Source organism: Trichosurus vulpecula, chromosome 2 (genome assembly GCF_011100635.1).
Source record: "Trichosurus vulpecula isolate mTriVul1 chromosome 2, mTriVul1.pri, whole genome shotgun sequence".
In the NCBI taxonomy this organism is placed as follows: domain Eukaryota; kingdom Metazoa; phylum Chordata; class Mammalia; order Diprotodontia; family Phalangeridae; genus Trichosurus; species Trichosurus vulpecula.
In genome coordinates this window covers 439,595,032-439,616,162 of record NC_050574.1, presented here as the reverse complement: position 1 = coordinate 439,616,162, position 21,131 = coordinate 439,595,032, and the positions used below count along the sequence as shown (strand labels likewise).

Genomic DNA, 21,131 nt, shown 5'->3' with positions numbered 1-21,131 from the left:
TCTCTTAATTTGATTTTACTTTTTTATATATCATCCCTTCATATTCAACTCACCCTGTGCCCTCTGTCTATATATATATATACACGCATATATATACCTACATATATACATACATACACACACACACACACACACACACACACACATATATATATATATATATATATATATACATATTGCTTTCAGCTACTCTTATACTGAGGTCTCAATGAATCAAACACATCATCTTTCCATGTAGGAATGTAAACAAAACAGTTCAGTTTTAGTAAGTCCCTTGTGATTTCTCTTTCTTGTTTACCTTTTCATGCTTCTCTTGATTCTTGTGTTTGAAAGTCAAATTTTCTATTCAGCTCTGGTCTTTTCACTGAGAAAGCTTGAAAGTCCTCTATTTTATTGAAAGTCCATATTTTGCCTTGAAGCATGATACTCAGTTTTGCAGGGTAAGTGATTTTTGGTTTTAATCCTAGCTCCATTGACCTCTGGAATATCGTATTCCAAGCCCTTTAATCCCTTAATGTAGAAGCTGCTAGATCTTGTGTTATCTTGATTGATTTTCCACAATACTCAAATTGTTTCTTTCTGGCTGCTTGCAGTATTTTCTCCTTGACCTGGGAGCTCTGGAATTTGGCAACAATATTCCTAGGAGTTTTCTTTTTGGGATCTTTTTCAGGAGGCGATTGGTGGATTCTTTCAATTTCTATTTTGCCCTCTGGCTGTAGAATATCAGGGCAGTTCTCCTTGATAATTCTTGCAAGATGATATCTAGTCTCTTTTTTTGATCATGGCTTTCAGGTAGTCCAATAATTTTTAATTTATCTCTCTTGGATCTGTTTTCCATTTCAGGGGTTTTTCCAATGAGATATTTCATGTTATCTTCCACTTTTCCATTCCTTTGGTTCTGTTTTATAATATCTTGATTTCTCATCAAGTCACTATCTTCCCCTTGCTCCAATCTAATTTTTAAGGTAGTATTTTCTTCAGTGGTCTTTTGGACCTCCTTTTCCATTTGGCTAATTCTGCCTTTCAAGGCATTCTTCTCTTCATTGGCCTTTTGGAGCTCTTTTGCCATTTGAGGTAGTCTATTTTTTAAGGTGTTGTTTTCTTCAATATCTTTTCAGTATTTTTTTGGGGTCTCCTTTAGCAAGTAATTGACTTGTTTTTCATGGTTTTCTCGCATCATTCTCATTTCTCTTCCTAAGTTTTCCTCTACTTCTCTAACTTGCTTTTCCAAATCCTTTCTGAGCTCTTCCATGGCCTGAGACCAGTTCATGTTTTTCTTGGAGGCTTTCGATGTAGGCTCTTTGACTTTGTTGACTTCTTCTGGCTGTATGTTTTGATCTTCTTCGTCACCAAAGAAAGATTCCAAAGTTTGAGACTGAATCTGAGTCTGTTTTCTCTGCCTAGCTATGTTCCCAGCCAACTTACTTGACCCTTGAGTTTTTTGTTGGGGTATGACTGCTTGTAGAGTAAAGAGTACTTTGTTCCAAGCTTGAGGGGATGTGCCATTGTTTTCAGAGCTATTTCTACACAGCCAGCTCTGCCACACCAGCACTCCTCCTTCCCAAGAACCACCAGCCTGGACCTGACTCAGATTTTAAGCCAGCTTTGCACTCCTGCCCTGATTTGCCCCTTAATTCCTCCCACCAGGTGGACCTGGGACTGGAAGAAACTGCAGCTGTAGTTCTATAGCTGCACCTCCTCCGCTGCCACCAGGGCGGTGGCTGAACCACGAACTCTTTTCACTCTGTCCCCTGCAGCTTTTCCCACTAACCTTCTCAGTTGTCTTTGGTGTTTGTGGGTTGAGAAGTCTGGTAACTGCCACAGCTCACTGATTCAGGGTGCTAGGGCCTGTTCTACCTGGCCCCCAGTCTGGTTGGTCCTCCCACTGCCCATGCTGGGCTCCACTCCCCTCCGCTCCCCTCTGCTCCCAGCTCCGTGTGCAATAGACCTCACCCAGTGACCATCCAGGCTGTCCTGGGCTGGATCCCTGCTTCCTTCTGCTATTTTCTAGGTTCTGAAATTCTGGATTTTGTTCAGAGCCATTTTTTATAGGTTTTTGGAGGGACCTGGCAGGGAGCTCACGCAAGTCCCTGCTTTCCAGTTGCCATCCTGGCTCCGCCTTGAGATACTACCCTTTAACCATATGTTCACTTCACTACCTAGATTCAGAGGAAAACCATTCAGTTTTTATTATTTAAGGGAATATATCTATCTTCACATTACACTGGATATGCTAAGTAGAATTTGATTCTTCATAATTTTATTTAGGGGTCAAAACTTTTTTTTATTGACCTCAGCATAGACTAAAAAACTGATTCAACACTTTCTTTGTATAGATGTGTTCCTGAAAAAAAAAGATCATCATCTTTGCAGAATAGGCACTTGATATGGGGCTTCAACTTGAAAGAGCCACATTAAATCTTCATGTTAAATCATTAAATTTGGTTAAAATTTTCCATTTTTGTAATTTAGAGATTTTGTTAGGAATTATAAAAAATAGTGATTGTGTTGCCTTTGAAATTATATACTAGTTACATGTAAAAACTATATATCACGTATATAAATTATATATGTAGTTATTGGATTACGATATCAAGTTCAAATCCCCTGTGATCCATTTAAATGTGAACAATAGAGTTTGTAATTTCTTGCTAGTTGTTTCTTTTTCTATTCACATAAATTATTTTTGTCACAAAAGACAATGTAGCTCAAAGGTCATGAACATAAGCAGAAAATAAAAAAAATGTATTTCTTATTGTTACATTGACATTCTCACGTTTCAAATAACATTAAAATATCACACTTAAGAGTTTTTATTATTAACTTTTTTGAGCATTAACAAGATACTAGGTTTAACTAATATATATTGCATATAATGGAAAGAAGTATGTTAATTTTACTCTGGCAATCCTTATGTTTACTTTCCTTAGTTTATGGTATGGTCAAATTAATAAAACCATTGATTCATATTCATATTTTTTTCCCTGACATTCATATTTTCTTAGTAGAGTTACCCATTTGGTCCTGATCTACTCAAAACTGAAAAATTTTATTACCTCTCTCCAGAGTCTGCAGATAATTTCCCTGGCACCTTCTACTACCTCATGCCCCCTTTCTCAATGAAATCTTGGTTCTTTTTCATCACTCCTATCTAGCACCACAGGAAATAGCACTTCCTGTCAATCATTAGAGGCAGAAGCCAATATAAATGCAGGCAGCTAGCACCATTCAGTCCTTCCCCAACATGGTACAAGGGCAAAATTTCAGAATGCTAATAGGAACAATATTCATTCATTTGCTCATTCATTTATTCAGTGAGCATTTATTAAGCCCCCACAAGGGAATGTTAGTTTTGTGTTACCTTGAAACATCCCCCCACATCTTTTTGTTGATGGTGGTGTTGAGTAAAGCCAAAACAACTAAGAGAAGGAAAAAGGAATCAAAGGGAGATTGGGAATAGAGAAAAGGGAAGTCTATGACATAGAAATATAGAGCTAGAAAGGGAATTTTCAGAGGTTATGGAATAGATACATCTAATCAGACAGTTGAAAATCTACTGCATTTTTAAAGATTCCCCAGAGAATAAAATTGCATACAGCACTGCCCATCTCCTCATCCTAGTATCCTTGTCTAGTGTTTAATAGACTCTGTTGTTAAGAAATCTGTTTTATCTACTTCAGTCTCATGTTCTACGACAAGACATTTTCTTCCTTCCTTCCTTCCTTCCTTCCTTCCTTCCTTCCTTCCTTCCTTCCTTCCTTCCTTCCTTCCTTCCTTCCTTCTTTCCTTTCTTTTTACTCCTCTGAGTGTGGATGGAGAATCTTTAGTGCCTTTCAGCATGTGGTGTCAAGACAAGAATGGAAAGGATCTATCAATCTTTCTTGTTAAATGATTGCTATGAAATGATTTAGGCAATACAGTAAATAGTTCTTTGCAATCAAAGCAATAGGCATCTTGGTTGAAATGGTCTACTCATAAATGGCTGCGCAAGTTATAGAATATGATTGTGATGGAAAACTATTATGCTATAAGAAATGATGAGTGAGATGCTTTCAAAAAAACCTGAAAAGACTTACATGAACTGATGCAAAGTGAATTGAGTAGAACCAGGAGAACATTATACACAGTAAAAGCAATATTGTATGATGATCAACTGTGAATGACTTAGCTATTCCAGCAATACAATGATCTAAAATAATTCTGAAGGCCATATGAGAAAAAACGATATTCACCACCAGAGAAAAAATTGAGGGAGTCTAAATGTGGATCAAAGCACACTTTTTAAACTTTATTTTTCTTGGTTTTTTTTTGTCTGTATTTTTTCTACAACATGACTAATGTGGAAATATGTTTTGCATGACTGCACATGAACGTATATCAAGTTGCTTGGCTTCTCAATTAAGGGAGTGGGAAAAGAGGCAAGTAGAGAATTTGGAACTTGAAATTTAAAAGAAAAACCCAAATGTTAAAAAGTTTTACAGATAATTGGAGAAAATGAAATATTTTAAAATTAAAAAGAAACAACAATCCCAAAACCAAAACAAAACAAAAAAGAAATGGTCTATCCATGATTTTCTGCCTTTTGGAGTTAGCTCCTCAATCTTAGCATAGTGCCTTGCACCTAGTAAACATTTAATAAATGTTTATTGACTAACCTGACTAATGCGACTTTCTTACTCAACTCATATATTCAAATGAGCGAAACGAGTAACAAAACCATTCATGTTGCTTTCATAAATGCTTGAATAGGCTAATTAAATAGAGTTGTGTGGCACATGTGGAAATAATTATGGTAATCTCTGAGCTCATTGTGCTAGAAACAAGAAATGTAGGATAAGATTATGCTCAGGTATGGGTTGGACTAGACCAGTATTTCTTAACCTGGTATCCATAGTTAGATTTCAGGGAGTTCATGAACTTGGATTGGAAAAAAATTATATCTTTATTTCATTCTATGTATTTAAAAACATTAGTCTGAGAAAGATAGAGATTGTATAAGAGTGGAACTTTTAGTTTAACCAAATCAACAATTTATAAAAGAGAAATGGTATCAATGATATGTATGATCAGAAATAAATGTAGGCAAAAAGGAGGGACAACAGATAACTAGCCCAAGTGGCACACTGAGTACTTGGAAAATTTAAAAGAATTAGAGGAAGGCCTGAAGTGTGTTGGGTGGATTCTTTATGAGGCATTAATGGAAAAAAAAACATGGAAAAGAATCACAGAGGATATAAAGGTTTAGAGAGAGGAGCATGCTATAATAGTAATATACTTAAGAAGTCATGGATCCATCAGATAGTATCAAACTGATTATAATATAATTATTATATAATTAGTTTTGTAATTGTAATTATAATATAATATAATATAATATAATATAATATAATATAATATAATATAATATAATATAATATAATATAATATAATATAATATAATATAATATAATATATATATTATAATATATATAATATAATATAATAAACATGATGATAAAAGGGAGAACAGATTAAGGAGGCAGGGATCAGAAGCCATAAAATGGAAGCAGATAATAGACCAGATTAGAAACCAGAATCCAACAATATGTTGTTTACAAAAGATGCACTTGAAGCAGAAAGACCTAGACAGAGTTAAAATAAAAGGCTGGAGCAGAATCTATCATACTTCAGTGGAAACAAAATAGTCAGGGGTAGCAATCATGAATCTCAGACAAAGCAAAAGCCAAAACAGACCTAATTTAAAAAGATAATTATGGAAACTACATTTTGATAAATATTCTATAGGCAATAAAGTAATATCAAAAATTTTTTACAGCAGGTTTCTCTGATAAAGGCCTCATTTCTCAAATATATAGAGAACTGAGTCAATTTTATAAAAATAAGAGCCATTCCCTAGTTGGTAAATGATATAAGAATATGAACAGGCAGCATTCGAAAGAAGAAATTAAAAGTATGAGAAAATGCTCTGAATCACTGTTGATTAGAAAAATGCGAATTAAAACAACTCTGACATAACACTTCACACTTATTAGAAATGACAAATGCCGGAGGGGAAGAGAGTACACTAGTAGACTGCTGGTGGAGTTATGAATTCGGGAGAACAATTGGAACTATGCCCACCGGGCTATAAAACTGTGACCCAACAATATCATTTGTCCCAATAATACCACTACTAGGTCTATATCGCAAAGAGATCAAAGGAAAAGGATATACATGTGAAAAATATTTATAGCTGCTCTTTTTTTGTGGTGGCAAAGAATTGGAAATCGAGGCGGGGGATACTCATTGGTTGTGGAATGGCTGAACAAATTGTGGCTTATGATTGTGATAGAGCACTATTGTGCTGTAAGAAATGACAAGGGATTGTGAAAATAGGCGTCACAAAGGGTGGAATTTCTAAAGAAAATCCATTATGGTGAATCCCTAATAAACTTTGTCTTTTCCCTTGGCAAAAAAACAAAAGGAAATAACAAGGGAGATTATGAATTGATTCAAAGTGAAGGGAGGACTGTGAATAATAACAGCAATGTTGTAATGATAATCAACTATGAAGGACTTGGCTACTTTAGTCAATGCAAGAATATAAGACAGTCCCACTGGACTCATGATGAGAAAGTTCTGTCCTTCTCCAGAGAGAGAACTGATGAGCTCTGAGTGCACATTGTAGTATAATTTTCTCACTTTAGTTTTTGCTTTTTTTTCATATATGACTAATATGGAAATATGTTTTGCATAATTTCATATGTATAATTGATATTTTGATTGCCTTCTCACTGAGTGAGGAAGGGCTGGGAAGGAGGAAGAGAACTTGGATTTTAATTTAAAAAGAAAAGAATGTTAAAAATAAATAATAAATGCTCAAAAATTAAAAAAAAACATTTTTAATCATGGTTCCATATTAGATATTTGTTGAATTTTAAAGGCATATCCTACCAGCTATCCATGCTGGGACTGGGCAGCCACAGATCATTGAGGAAGGGTATATTTTTTGGAAAAAGATTTAGCAAATTTATAAAGACATCTTTAATTTTTAAAAAGTTCTTATTAAAATATCCATAAGTATGGATGAAATATTGGAGGTATCAAAGCATTTAGAGCTCTAGGATCTAGCAGAGCTTTGCTCCAGTAGAATGGCTGTAAATAAAAATTAGGGAATTGTTGATGTTGCTGAAATTGTACTTGGAAGGGTAAGGTGCCAAAGCTTGGAAACTTGAATTTTATGGCAGTACTAATGGGGTCTTGGTTGTTCATGTGAGCTCCAGTAGCTTTGTGAATTTATTAGAGTTTCTTAGGGAAATGCAGGTTAAGACTGCACTCTTTGGGCCAGAAATGTTAAAATAAAGATAAGATATGAGAAATCAGAGCTGTAAAATGAAACCCCTTCCTCACTGTGGGAGCACTAGGTGGCACTGTTGGAGTGCAAGAAGTACTAAACAAGGTTCTTCAGTTGCGTAAATGCTGCTACAAAGAAACTGTAGTTGAGAAAATAACCTGTTGCAAAACTCATTATTCTTTTGGACTTACGAAATGCATGTTTGATTAGGTTGCAATTCAACCTATAGCCCTCCCAGGGTTTGGAATGGTGTATATTGCGTTGGAGAGTATACCTTCTGTTATTATCCAGGACTGTTTTTTCCAACTCATTTCCTACAAACCATGATGAATTTCTAGCCTTCTCTTTATCCCCCACTCCAAAGGTGGTCTCCTAGAAACAATGTTTCAAAACAATACTCGTGTGCGTGTGTGTGTGTGTGTGTGTGTGTGTGTGTGTGTGTGTGTGTGTGTGTGAGAGAGAGAGAGAGAGAGAGAGAGAGGAGAGAGAGAGAGAGAGAGAGGGCGGAGGAGGGAGAATTAGTAGTAATTCTTGCTGTAGTGATGTTGTTTTTTTGTCAAAGGCATCCTTCTGTAATTATGTAAGTAGAAAAAATTTAATTTTCCTGTTAGCCCAACATGAAATAGCAGCAGGGAAAACTACAAGGTTTACCTTGATGCGATTCTAAACAAAGCATCCTCCCTTCCCCTTTCCCCCACAATCTCCCCTAAGCCTTAATCTTTCATACTTCTTTCCCTCAAATACTGAAAATTCACTTGTGCAATTTTTTTTCTTTTGTCAAAGTTCTGACACAAATTTAACACATACATGTATAAAAGAGAAAATAGCTGCTTCATTGTTTTTATTTGGAGCAACCTGACTCTTTTAATAGGCAGTTGGTTCAAAAGCCTTCCTCTTTACACCTTTCCAGCCTTCCCCACAAAAAGGTATAGCTTGTATATGAGACTTGCCAGTCTTTTTTACAGTATGCTGGGTACATTAGTTAATTGTCCCTGCTGTTAGCTTCCTGTAGGGGTGAGCCAGGGAGAGACACTAGATGGTTTCTTCCTTTCTTTTGTCTTCTTGCCAACATGTCTTCTATGAACAGTTTCTGTTAGCGGAGGAATGGGGACAAGGCTCTTCTAAGGATTATGCTTAGGGAGATTTCAAAGACAGGATGCTAGTGTGATCAAAACAGAAATAGAAGTTGAAAAAACATCTGTACCAAAGTTATAAATGGCTTCTAACTTTTAGGCTTTTGATCTGTAGTGACAGATCTATTTTAAAAATTATCTATTAAAAAGATTGCCTTTGGTTAAAAAAAAACCCAACAAACCTGAAGTGTCCACTTTATAGAAGTATGTATTCAAACTTTGCTATTCTTTGTCAGAACTTTGACAAAGAAAGAGGAGAAATTTACATGAATGAATGCCCTCTCATTAATTGTTGCTGGAAAGAATTATAAAATATTAAAATTTATGAAAGGCTTAGAATGAGCAGTGCTTTGGAAGAAGAGCATGGCAGGCAAAACAGTGTGAATAAAATACTATAGGCATCCCTACCATCACCCCTTTGCCACTTAATAGCTCTATAACTGTGGCCATTTGTAAGCCGTAGCTTCTCATCTGTAAAATGAGGAATCATAGTTGCACAGTCCGACTTCTATGGTGGTTGTGAGAAAAGCATTGGTAAACCATATAGTGTTATGTGAACATGCATAGTATTATTACCTTCTATTTATTTAAATAAGCATTTACTTTCTAGACATACTGTGCAGATAATTGCCTAAAAGTCGTCTGACCATAAAAAAAAATTACCAATTCATTCTCCTCTTCTTCTCTCTCAATCCTTCCCTCTCCCACAGACTAAGAACAAATAAATGAAAGCAACATTATATACCACTCAACACAAACTCATTTCTTTTGAGAGAGCAAGCAGCTGGCTGTTTTCAAACTTTGAAAAAAATCCATCACATCTTAGTACAATTGCAGTGCAATTTTGAAGTCATTTTATTTTTAAGATAATATTAAGGGGGGAACCTGGTGTGGCAGTTGACATGAAGAAAGAGGTCTTTTAATTAAAGTAGTGAAATGAAATGGTAAATTGAGACGTTGTCTTCTTCCAAACTTCCCCTATTACTGCCTTATGTAATAATATATTCAATAGTTTGGTAATAATATATTATATTATTAATAATATTATAATTTATAATTTGCAATAATATTATAAATATAAAATATATGATTTACATACTCACACAAACACACACTGCCCAGGCTACATTATTGGTGTTAGTAACCTTGAGACTTCACCCTCACTTTCCTGACATGTCCAATCTTATTGTTTCTATATCCATACATCTCTCATATATGCTCTCTCCTCTCCATTCGTATAGCCACCACCCCAGTTCAGACTTCATCACCTCTCGCTCTGGACTATTGGAAGAGCCTAACTGGTCCCCTGCTGCATCTTTCTCCACTGCAATCCATCACCCACACAGTTGCCAAAGTGATTTTTCTAAAGTGCAGGTCTGACTATGTCCATGGCCTTCACCCTCAAAAAATTTAGTGGATCTCTATTTTAGGATCACATATATCTCTGGTATTTGAACATCTTTACACCTGCCCTTTCCTACCTTTCCAGGTTTTTTACGCCTTCTGCCAGCTTTCTACCCACCCTACAATTCAGCCTTACTGGCTTATGTGCTGTTTCTCATATACCATCTCCTTTGTCCCGGTTTTTTGCACTGGATGCCCTCCAGCCTGGAAAACTCTCCCTTTTCACCTTTGACTCTAAGAATCCTTGGCTTCCTTTAAAACTCTGCTCAAATGCTGCTGTCTGCAGGAAGTCTTTCACAGCCCCCAGCTGCTATTGCCTTCCCTTCTAAGTTACCTTGTTATCTGATGTATGTGCTTGTTGTCTTTCCCTTTTTAAGCTCCCTGAGGGCAGGGGCTGTTTTTTCTCCTCCCCCCCCCCACCCCTCATTGTATCCTCAGGGCTTGGCACAGTGCCTGGCACTTGGTAAACCATTTATGTTTGTTGACTGATTGATTGATGTGGCTTTTCAAGAGGTTCAGATAATATATGAATAAAAGAGGCGGGCGAGGAAGGATTGAATGCAAGCTGAGTCCATTCCTTTTTGAGTGGAATTCTTTTGATGAATGATTTTAAATCCATATAGTAGTTGTGGTTGAAGGCAGAAGAAGGGTAAAATTACAGGTTAAAAATGTGGATATGGGTGATAGGTTTTCTACATTTTTTTAGCATCACTTCATATCTCTCAGTAAATTAGAGGAAAAGCAACTAGATAAAAAGAATCTTATCTAAATATCAGCATGTGGTGACAAAGGATAAATTTTACTTTTACTGTTCAGACTTTTTTCTCCCCTATTTGAATATGTAGACCACTTCGTGAATTTTGTGGTTTTCACAAACATGATTGAAACGTATTCTCCCAGGGCTTTGCTATATTTTAAAATAGTCCACACAGATCTTCGTGTTCATCCTAAAACCAAAGCAGTTCTTTCAAAATGGCCATAAACAGCGCATTGAAAACACTGATGTTTTGTTTTCCTGTGTTTTGTTATAGTGGACTTTAACCCAATTCCATACAAGAACCCGCCTCCTCCCAAAGTAGAAAAGACATTTCCACCCTACCATGGATATGGCTCTGAAGAGGATTCCCTTTGTTCCTGCTTAGGACTTATGCCCAAACCACCTCAGAAAGATTTCAAGAAATTTATGGAAAAAGACAGGTATCTGAACATAAGTTCTCCCCCTCCCCCACATCATTTCTAAATTTTCTCCTTGGGATTTAGGATATACATCATGTGCTAAAGACAAATATTCTATTCACTCAATTTACAATTCAGTGAAATGTTGCTGTGATAATAACCTAATATAACTTGTTCTTCCATGAGTCCTGGTTTCTAACATGTATCAGCTAAAGCCCCATAAAGTAAGTTAATGTTCTCTGTAACTTAGATTATATTTTCTCATACATAACTCTTAAGGTAGCAACTCCCTAGAAAATGTTATAGGGATGTTTGATTGATTTAGAAGGGTTTTTCAGTATCAGAAAGTTTTTTGGTTGAGTTCAGTGATCAAGATAGTTGTTTATGCTGCCAAAATACCACTTTTTAAAGGTAGTCTATAAGGCAAGAACTTATTTCCAAAAGGCATGGAAAAATCAGCCCCCAAAGTCATATATACTGAATGTTTTCCATTGCCTCCCTGGTTTATTCTTCCACAGGGAGAGGAGGCATTGTAGAAAGAAGTATATAATCATAGACTAGTGAAGAATAGTATTCAGGCAGAAAATTATAGTGTCCCACATATGGGAAATAATGGGATGGAAGAATTGTAAAAAGAATTGAAGAAGAAATGTTAGAAGGAATGGGGAGAATGAAAAGGCTACACCGGGGCTGTTCGAATTAGATTTGAATTCAAGTCCTTCTTTGGACAGATATTGGCTAGGTAATCTTAGACAAGTCAAAACATCTTGTATCGAGCAACTCTAAGACCATTAAGTTGTAAAGCAGGTGCTCTGTACACCGTCGTATGCATTTATTTAAAGTTTGGGTTCAGTTAGGTAAAATTGACACAATCCATGGATGCTGCTTTCCAATATTTTGAGGTACGTACAACAAAAATGAGTGCGTAGTGATTGATACATTTTTTAGTTAACAATGGCCGTAAATTGATACAAGTTCTTCTAGACATGAATTACCCATACACTCTTGTCTTGAAATGAAGTCCTTTTGCATTTTAATTTCTTATACAAGAGACTAAAATATTTTATTGTAAATTCTACTCTGTACTTATTGGTGATATAATGACTCCAGCAGAAAAATTCTGTCGCTTTGTAATGAGAATCGTACTTTTGATATATGAGCTGATTACTGTTTTTAGGGATAGTCACCTGAAATAGGTTGGGAAATAAATTGTCCCTGTTGTAAAATGAATGTTGGAAAAAGTAATTCTCCTTGGTGAATAAATTGGTTTTGGAACTCAGGGGAATAGAATTTTTTTTAGTTTGAGGCATTCTTTTCCCATTTTGCCTGTGCTTAAAGAGTTCTGATTATAAACAGTACGCTTCTGTTTCTAATTCACAAGCAGTCATGAAAGCCACATTCCTAGTGACATATGACTTGCAGATTAATGCTATTCTGTCACCTGGGTTGGTCCTACAGGTACAGACATCTCTAATTTTGCTTCACTCTGTCTACTAATCACTGTGTCCGGAATGTGCTTCCATCAAGCTCCACCCAAACCTCTGACCCCGTTTCCATAGTAACCAGTACAATTCAGCAAGGAGTTCTGTGCATAAGCCAGAATAAACTAAGGTTTTAAAACAGTAAAAACCTAAGAAACAGAAGATCTAACATAAAGGAATAAGGTGGTTCATGGGTGAAGCAAACTACCTTAAAAATAACATATGCTTTTGGATATAAGATTATATGACATATACTGCATGTTGCTTAACCACGAATTGAGGGACAATCAATGGACAGTAAAATTTTAGTTGTTCTCTGGAGAGAAATGAAATCAAGAGGAAGAATTTAAGTTGGACTTTAATAAAATGGAGGTTCTTGACTACCAGAGGGAGAAATACTGCTGAGGGTGGTCATAGGATCTTTGAGCTGGAAGGGACCTTGGAGGTCAACTACTTCAGCTTGATTGGTTAACTGATGAGGGAACTGAGGCTCATGAAGATGACCTAGGAACTCGTCACAGGTAGCCTGGGAAGGAGATGAGGAAAGATCTCCAGTTCCTTCACATTTCCCACAAAGTATCCATTTTCCCCCTCAGCATTCCAGCTCAGCTCTTCAGCTGTTTGGAATAATTTTATTTTTTTAACCTCTTACACCTTGCTCCATCAGCTTTTGCCCCTTCAGTCTCCTCAAAGGCATGGGTTTGAGAAGGGGGACTGCCTATCTGTGCCACCATGGCTCCTGCTCTGTGTGGCTAGGGGAAAGCCCTGCCAGCCTCTTCCCTCTATGTGTTCCAAAAGCAACAAACTTTTGCTCCTGAGGAAAACTCTGTCCTTTAGTCTTGATCCCAAGAGAGCTTCCCAAGATGGAAAATGATACAATCCCCAGATCTTTAGCAATTTAGGCCCCTACACAAGGCAGCTAGTTCAAACCTTGCCAGAAGTACCATTGCAGTTTTTTGAAAGGATAGATATGGTTCCAGACCCTAAGGAACAGGGATTGAGATAAAACAAATGCATGTGACAGAATAGCAAACAGTATGAGAGCATTTATAAACATTTGTTTTTGTTTTGTTCAGTCATTTTCATACATGTCCGACTCTTTGTCACTCCATTTTGAGATTTTCTTGGCAGAGATACTGGAGTGATTTGCCATTTCCTTCTCCAGCTCATTTTACAGATGAGGAAACCGAGGCAAACAGGGTTAAGTAACTTGCTCAGGGTCACACAGCTAGTAAATGTCTGAGGCCAAATTTTAACTTGGGAAGATAAGTCTTGCTGACTCTAGGCCTGGCAATCTATACACTATTTCATAGAGCTGCCCTAGCTGAGAGTGCTAAACGATACGGTGGTATCTGAGCACTTGAGAAATTAGGAGATGCATGAAGGATAGCACAATCATGCAAGGCTTGACAGAATATGTAGGATTGACCTAGACCTTGAAAGACAGGTGGAATTTGGGATAGGCAAAAAGGGAGAATGATGAGGATATTGCAGGTGGGAGCATTAAGAACAGAGATAGAGGCACGAATGAGCTTGGCAAAGGAGAGTAAGCAACTTGGCCCGACTAAAGCGGGGGAGTCTCTATTGAAGGGCAATGGAAGGAAAATTTGGATAGGGAGGAATTTGCCAAGTTATAGAGGGCCATTAGAGCTAGGCGGAGAGCAGATCCATGATGTGGTCGGAGATGGAGAGCCATTTAATGATGGCGAGATTTCTTTCTCAAAGACCAAACCTTAATAGATTGGACCACAATAGGTCCCTGCCCAAGCACCACTTAATGTCTATTTTTTGGGCACTCCTGGCTCTGAGTGAATGTCAATAGTAACTGTTTCTCTTTTGACCAGCAACCCTGAGGGTCTTCCCCACCCAGTTTAATTTTTTGGGGGGGGGCGATTAAAAGGACCATCCCTTGACTCACCTTTTAAAGAGGCCTATTTACTGAATGGGTGTTACCTCACTCAAACTGAGAAACTGAAGAGGCCTTAGCTTAAAAGGGCCAGGGTCTCCCAATGAATCCTGGGCCATCTTCAGTTGTTCTGATTGATATCAAGCCACTGGACCCAGATGACTCTGGAGGAGAAAGTGAGGCTAGTGACCTTGTACAGCCCTCCCTCACTCAAATCCTAGTCAACTGCAAGTCATGTCATCATCTCCCTGATGCCATGGTCCTCTTCAAAAATGAAGGACAAACACAACACCAACCACCCTATAGCAGAATGAGCATTGGGTTTGGAGACTAGGAGATATTTATTCAAATGCAGGATCTTGATTACGTTACATTTGATATGACTTTGGGGAAGTCTCTTCACCTCTCTGGGCCTTTGTAAAATGTGGAGGCTGGATTAGATATTCTTTAAAGTCTTTTCCAGCTGACCAGGAAAGTAACATGACTGACCCTAGTGGTTAAGTAAGATTAGATATGTATTTGATTCTGAATTACATTAATTTTCTTAAATGTTTAGTCTTTTTAGGTTCTAACTTAACTGATGAAATCTACAATCATAGATTTAGATTAAAGAGCATGAAATCTTTACATTATTTCATAGCCTGTATGTTACCAAAGTCTAAGATCAGAGAATAAGTAATAAAAATATACATTTGATTTTGAATTCAACTAGTCACCTAGAAGCTTTAGTGGGAATAAGGTACTATAATTTATAAATTAGCAGCATAAATTATGTGGCATATATACATACACATATATTATTAATGTCTCACAGAGGGCAAAGCTAGTATCAGATTTATTTCTAGATACAATAAGATTAATCCCTACCTTATAAGAGAGTGGACTGCTAGCAAAGAATGGCCATTGTGGGTTTAATAATAATTAAAATTTTGCAGAGAAGTGGAAACTGAAGGGATGCCCCTCCCTTGGGGAATGACTGAGCAAGTTGTGGTATATGAATGTGATAGAATACTATTGTTCTTTAAAAAATGGTAAATAGGGTATTTTTAGAAATATCTAGGAAGATCTGCATGAACTGAAGTGAGCAGAATCAGGAGAACATTTTATAAAATACCAACAATATTGTAAAGAAAAACAACTTTAGAAGACTTAAAAACTCTAATCTATAGAATGACCAACCACAGTTCCAGAAGACTTATGATCAAACATGGAACCCAACTGCCAACAGGTGATGAACTCAGAGTACAGACTGTGGCATTTTTTCTTGGACATGGAATTTGTTTTGCCTGTCTGTACCTATTTGTTATATGATCTTTATTTTTTCCCTCTTTTTCAATTAGAGAGGGGGTGTGGTGGAAGGGAGAGAAGGTTGATTTTTGTTAACTGGAAAGGTTTTGTTAAAAATTAAAATTTAACAAAAAATCATACTTGAGGTTTATCCAGTGCTTTAAAGTTTACAAACAACTTTATGTCAATCACACATTTGATTTTCATGATGATCTTGTGAAGTAGTTACTGCAGATACCAGTATACCCAGTTTACAGATGAAGAAACTAAGGCTCAGAGAGATAACATATTCTACCTATAGACATTTAACTAGTAAAGGTAGGGAGTTGGAGGGAGAGTGGAATGGAGATTTCAACTCATCTTCTTTTCCCCAAGTTCAAGAACCTTTCCTGCCCCATGCTTCCCTTCATATGCTGATTTGTGAGCGTTCTTCAGGTGGCTTGTGGGCAGCAACGCACTGTATCTTTAGCTCAAATCCCTAGGATGATCCACAAAAGCAGAGGAGTCCCTTTTCTCTTCTGTGACTTGGAGATGTCTGTTTTCTCACCCTTCTGAGGAAGGAAGGAATGAAATCTAACGTAGGCCAGTCTTGCAAATACTTTTGCATTTGTCTAGATGTGCTCCAAGAAAGGAGATCACAGTGACCTGGATTATTTTGCTGAACCTCCTCTGAGCTGGGCAGGTTGCTCTATGCATTGCTTAAAAGATATATCTTAGTGTGGTTAGAGTTAGATTTTCATTATTAAAGACCTCCCATGCTTGAGTCATTGGTAACGGAGCTGAATGTTCACTTCTCTTCAACACCCCATTAGATGATGCCAGCAGACATACTTCTGCAGATAAACCCCTAGATTACTTTTCTTAGGGATTAGACAGTTACTTTTTGGAACCCTTGCTTGATTTTAACTCTTGGTCCAATTTTGAAGAGTAGCAGAACTTGACTTGCAGGCTTAATTATAATATATATAGATCTTATTTATTAACTATTTCTTTGGATTGTGCAATTTTATAAACAGCAGTTGAGCAAAATATTGCATTAGGTGTTACATTATATTAGGTGAAACAAAATTAGGTGATTTTCCTCCTCAAAGAACTTAAAATCTAAAGTATAATTGTGTGGGAAGTGCTGCATAGGAAGTGCAAATTATGAAGCATCAGAATATAGCTCGTGTCTGAAGAGAGGCACAAAGTGCCACGGGTGGTGAGTGCTGATTGAGTGGTCTCCTTACTTGGAAGCTGGGTATGGATGAGCATGGTTGTCAATTTGTGATGAGGCCAGAATAGGAGAAATAACCATTCACAAAGCTGACTCATGCATCACAAATGCAAAATCTAGGTCATGTTTTAGTGGAAAAAAAAATTGAAAATTAAGGACAAACAAATTGACCTCAAAATCCTACCTTTGTGACCTTAGTCAAGTCACTGGACCTCAGTTTCCTCGTCTGTAAAATGAGGGTGTTGGATTAGGTGACCCCAGAGCGCCTTTCCAGTTCTAGATTTATCACACCTTGATTGTATGGTAAAAGATGTATGATTTTTTCATCGTAGGGAATGCCCGGTATGAAAACGTCAAATGACTCAATAGCTAAGTCTTACGAGTTGCTTGAGATTGAGAAAGATTAAAAGATAAAAGCTTGGCCCAGGGTGACACAGCTGGTAACTATTGGAAGCAGAGTTTGAGTACAGGTCTTCCTCACTCTAAGCCTGCCACTCTCTCCACTGCTCCATGCTGCCTCTCCGATTTAGGTGATATTATTTTATTGGGGTCACAATGGATAGAACACTGGGCCTGGAGTCAGGAAGGTCTGAGCTCAAATCTGGTACAGACATTTGTTAGCTGTGTGACCCCGGCAAGTCACTTAAGCCTGCTTGCCTCAGTTTATTCATCTAAAACATGAGCTGGAGAAGGAAATGGCAAACCAGTCCAGCATCTTTGCCAAGAAAACCCAGATGGGGTCAATGAGTCAGACACAACTGAAATGACTGAACAACGACAACATTTTATTGATACGTATGTTAGGGGGGTAAAGTCTCCTGGAAAATCCAGAACCTTCCCATTTTGGTATCTTCTCATTTACTTTGGAGAATTTATTTTGCAGTTTAAAATTACAGGATTATCTTTTAGCATGTTCAGATAAAATTACATATCTTATAAAGGAAAGAGTTCAGGGGTCAGGGAACCTGCGGCTTGTGACCTCAAGGCCACAGTTCCCCACCCCTGATTAAGTACATCTGAGAGAAGAAAAAAAAATCAAAATGTTGTAAACCATTTTGTCCCATTTTCCCCTTCCTATTTAGCTATGGCCTTGTGAGTCACGTACTTCGGTTTCTTGCAAAACTTGACACAGAAGATTGTGTTGACAGGGATCGGAGATTCATCATTTCATACTATCTCAGTGATGACACTGTTTCAGTGTATGAGCCTCAAATGAGAAACTCAGGTAAGAGACTCAGAGTCATGGATTTAGAACGAGAAGGGACCCCAAAACTATCTAGTCCAGCCCATGCATTTTGTGGGCAAAAAATCAGAAGGGCAGCTAGGTGGCACAGTGAATAGAGCCCTGGCCCTGGAGTCAGGAGGACCCAAGTTCAAATCTGGCCTCAGCCACTTAGTAATTGTGTGACCCTAGGTAAGTCACTTGACCCCAATTGCCTCTGCAAGAAAGAAAGAAAGAAGAAACAGAGGTTCAAAGTGTTGCCACGTAGAGCAATAATTAGCAGAGCTTGAAACCCAGGAATTTAACATTAGATCCAGTATTCTGACTATTCTACAGCACAGTCTTTTTGTAACATTTGATAATACATCATTCTAAAACATAGTAAAGATGATCCATATGCCTGGTTTACATCCTCTAGATGTCAGCATGTGATCTTGACATTTCTTTCTTTTTTTTTTCTTCTTAGCATTTGTTTCTTTCCAGCATGCTTTGCAAATATTTTTCTTCACCTTCTGAGACATTTTGAGAAATTCTATATTTAGGTAAATACCCTGACTAATAACTTAAGAAGTCTCTTCTTGGATAGATTGCCTCTTGCATCAGATATTAACCCTCCTCTTTGGTACCTAAAGCAAGGAGCCCCTTCCTATCTTTCCAGGCTTTTTACACATACTCCCTTCATTGCACTCTATAGAGGTCTGCCCCACCGCCGTACTTGCTGTTCCTCACACTCCCCGTACTCCATCTCTTACCTTTTCCCCTTGCCTAGAAGACCACACTTCCCCTGCTCTGACTATCAGACTCCCTGGCTTTCTTCAAGACTCAGCTCAAATGGTGCCTTCTGCCGGAAGTCTTTTTAAGTCCCCCAAGGTGCTAGGGCCTTTTCTGTGTGGGTGTTTTATGTACCTATTTATATACATATTATTTCCTCTATTAAATTCTAAGCTCCTTGTGGATGAGAACTGTTATCCCTTTCTTTGTTTCTCCAGGGCTTAGCACAGTCCCAGGCACATAGTAAGTCCTTAATAAATACTTGCTAGTTAAAGAAGGTGGAGGGGGACTCTTCATCTTTCTTGACTGAGAAAGATGTATATTTGCACCATTCTGAGCTAGAGAAAATGAAGTCTAACTGAGGGCAGGCTAGCAACAGAAACTTTCCCCCTAACCTAGACAGTTTGGTTTCCTCAGCGAAGGTGGAACATACCAAGACAAAATCTTTAGGCAAATTAGTGTAATTCACTAACAACAAAATTGTTAATCTTGAGACTATCGGTCACAAAAATGAATCTTTATTTGGGAGAGGGTAGACAGAAAGGGATCTAGACCCTTGTATGACTCTCTCAGAATGGAAACTCCCTTTACTGATTGTCAGCTCCTTTTAAACTATTGTTTCTAGAGATTATCTGGGGCACTGAGAGATTAAGTGAATTGCTTCTTGGTAATAAATTAATTAATTTAAATAGTGTTGTAATTTCTATTATATTGGCTTGTCCTACCCATTAGCAATATAGTTTTCCAGTTATTTAGGTCAAAAATAGAACTTGAGCCCAGTTCTTCCTGACTCTGGCTGGCGCTTTATCTACCATACCATTCTACTTCTTCCTACCAACCACTGGTCATAAGAATAATCCTCATAAATAAAACATAATTCTCCATGACTTGTCCACTCTTGGACCTTTCACCTGCCATATGGTTAAAGCTGTGAACACACAAGCCAGTAACAAGGAGCTCAGTAGCATGTTAATACACGAATGGTCATCATATCGATCATAGTTCTTAACAACTTTCAAAGTTAATTGTTTTTACAGGGTTGTTCTTATGGTACAAATGCTTTTTCTGGTTCTGTTGACTTCACTCTGCATCACTTCACAGAAATCTTTCTGTGTCTTTTTTGCCACCACAAAAAGATCTGCTATAGATATTTTGTACATTAAGGACTTTTTTTCTTACTTTGATTTCTTTTCGATAAATGCCTAACAGTGGTGTAGCTGGGTGAAGCCACATACGGTTTAGTAATTGTTTTGGGCATAATTCCATATTGCATCCCAGAATGGTTGTATATCTTCACAGGTTCATCAACAGTGCATCATTATGTCTGTTTTCCCAGATCTCCTGAAACATTTGTTGTTTTCCTTTTTTGTCATCTTCGCCACTCTTGAGGGTGTGAAGTGGAATATGAGAATTATTTTAATTTGTATTTTTCTAATAATTATTGATTTGGAGCATTTGGGGTGGGGGAGAGGTATAGCTATAGATAACCTGGCATTTTTTCCCCTTGAGAACTGTCTATTCTTAATCTATATACCATTTATCAATAAGGGAATGGTTCTTTTTAAAAATTAGAATAAATTTCTTATCCATCTTTGGAATGAAATTTTATGAGAGAAACTTACTATAAACATTTCCTCCACTTACTTGTTTCCCTTTTAACTTTAGCTTTATGAGATTTATTTCTACAAAACTTTTTAAATTTTATGCAATTAAAATTATCCATTTTATCTTCTATGATCCTATTCCTCCTTTGATTATGAACTTTCCTCATGTCTATAAATCTTTTTGCTTCTTTATTTTGTTTATGATATGACTTTTTTGTATCTTGGTCACATGTACATTTGGAGATTATTATTGTATAAGGTATGAGGTGTTGGTCTAATTTCTTCCATGTTGCTATTCAGTATTCCCAGCAGTTTTTGTTAAATAGTGAGTCCTAATTCTATTAGCTGTATTTATTGAATACTATTCGATACCTGTGTTTCTTTATATTGTTTACTTAATTTATTCCACTTACTGATCTCTCTGTTTCTTGACCAGTACCAAATTGTTTTAATAATAGCTGCTTTGTAGTATAGCTTGAGGTTTGGCACTGGTAGGTCCTCTTTGTTTCTATTTCATTCCATAATTTCTTTTGAAATTCTTGACCTTTTTTTCCTTCTATATGAATTTTGTTATTATTTCTTCTTGTTCTACAAAACG

General features: G+C 37.1%; 1 protein-coding gene across 1 annotated transcript in view; it reads left to right on the top strand.

Moving 5' to 3' along the window:
* EFHC2 (EF-hand domain containing 2) overlaps nt 1–21,131 on the top strand; it is a 280,790-nt gene that overhangs the window by 145,216 nt on the left and 114,443 nt on the right. Inside the window, 2 exon segments of the mRNA XM_036747276.1 lie at nt 10,902–11,067; nt 18,019–18,161. Of these exon segments, the coding sequence (XP_036603171.1) occupies nt 10,902–11,067; nt 18,019–18,161 (309 nt within the window).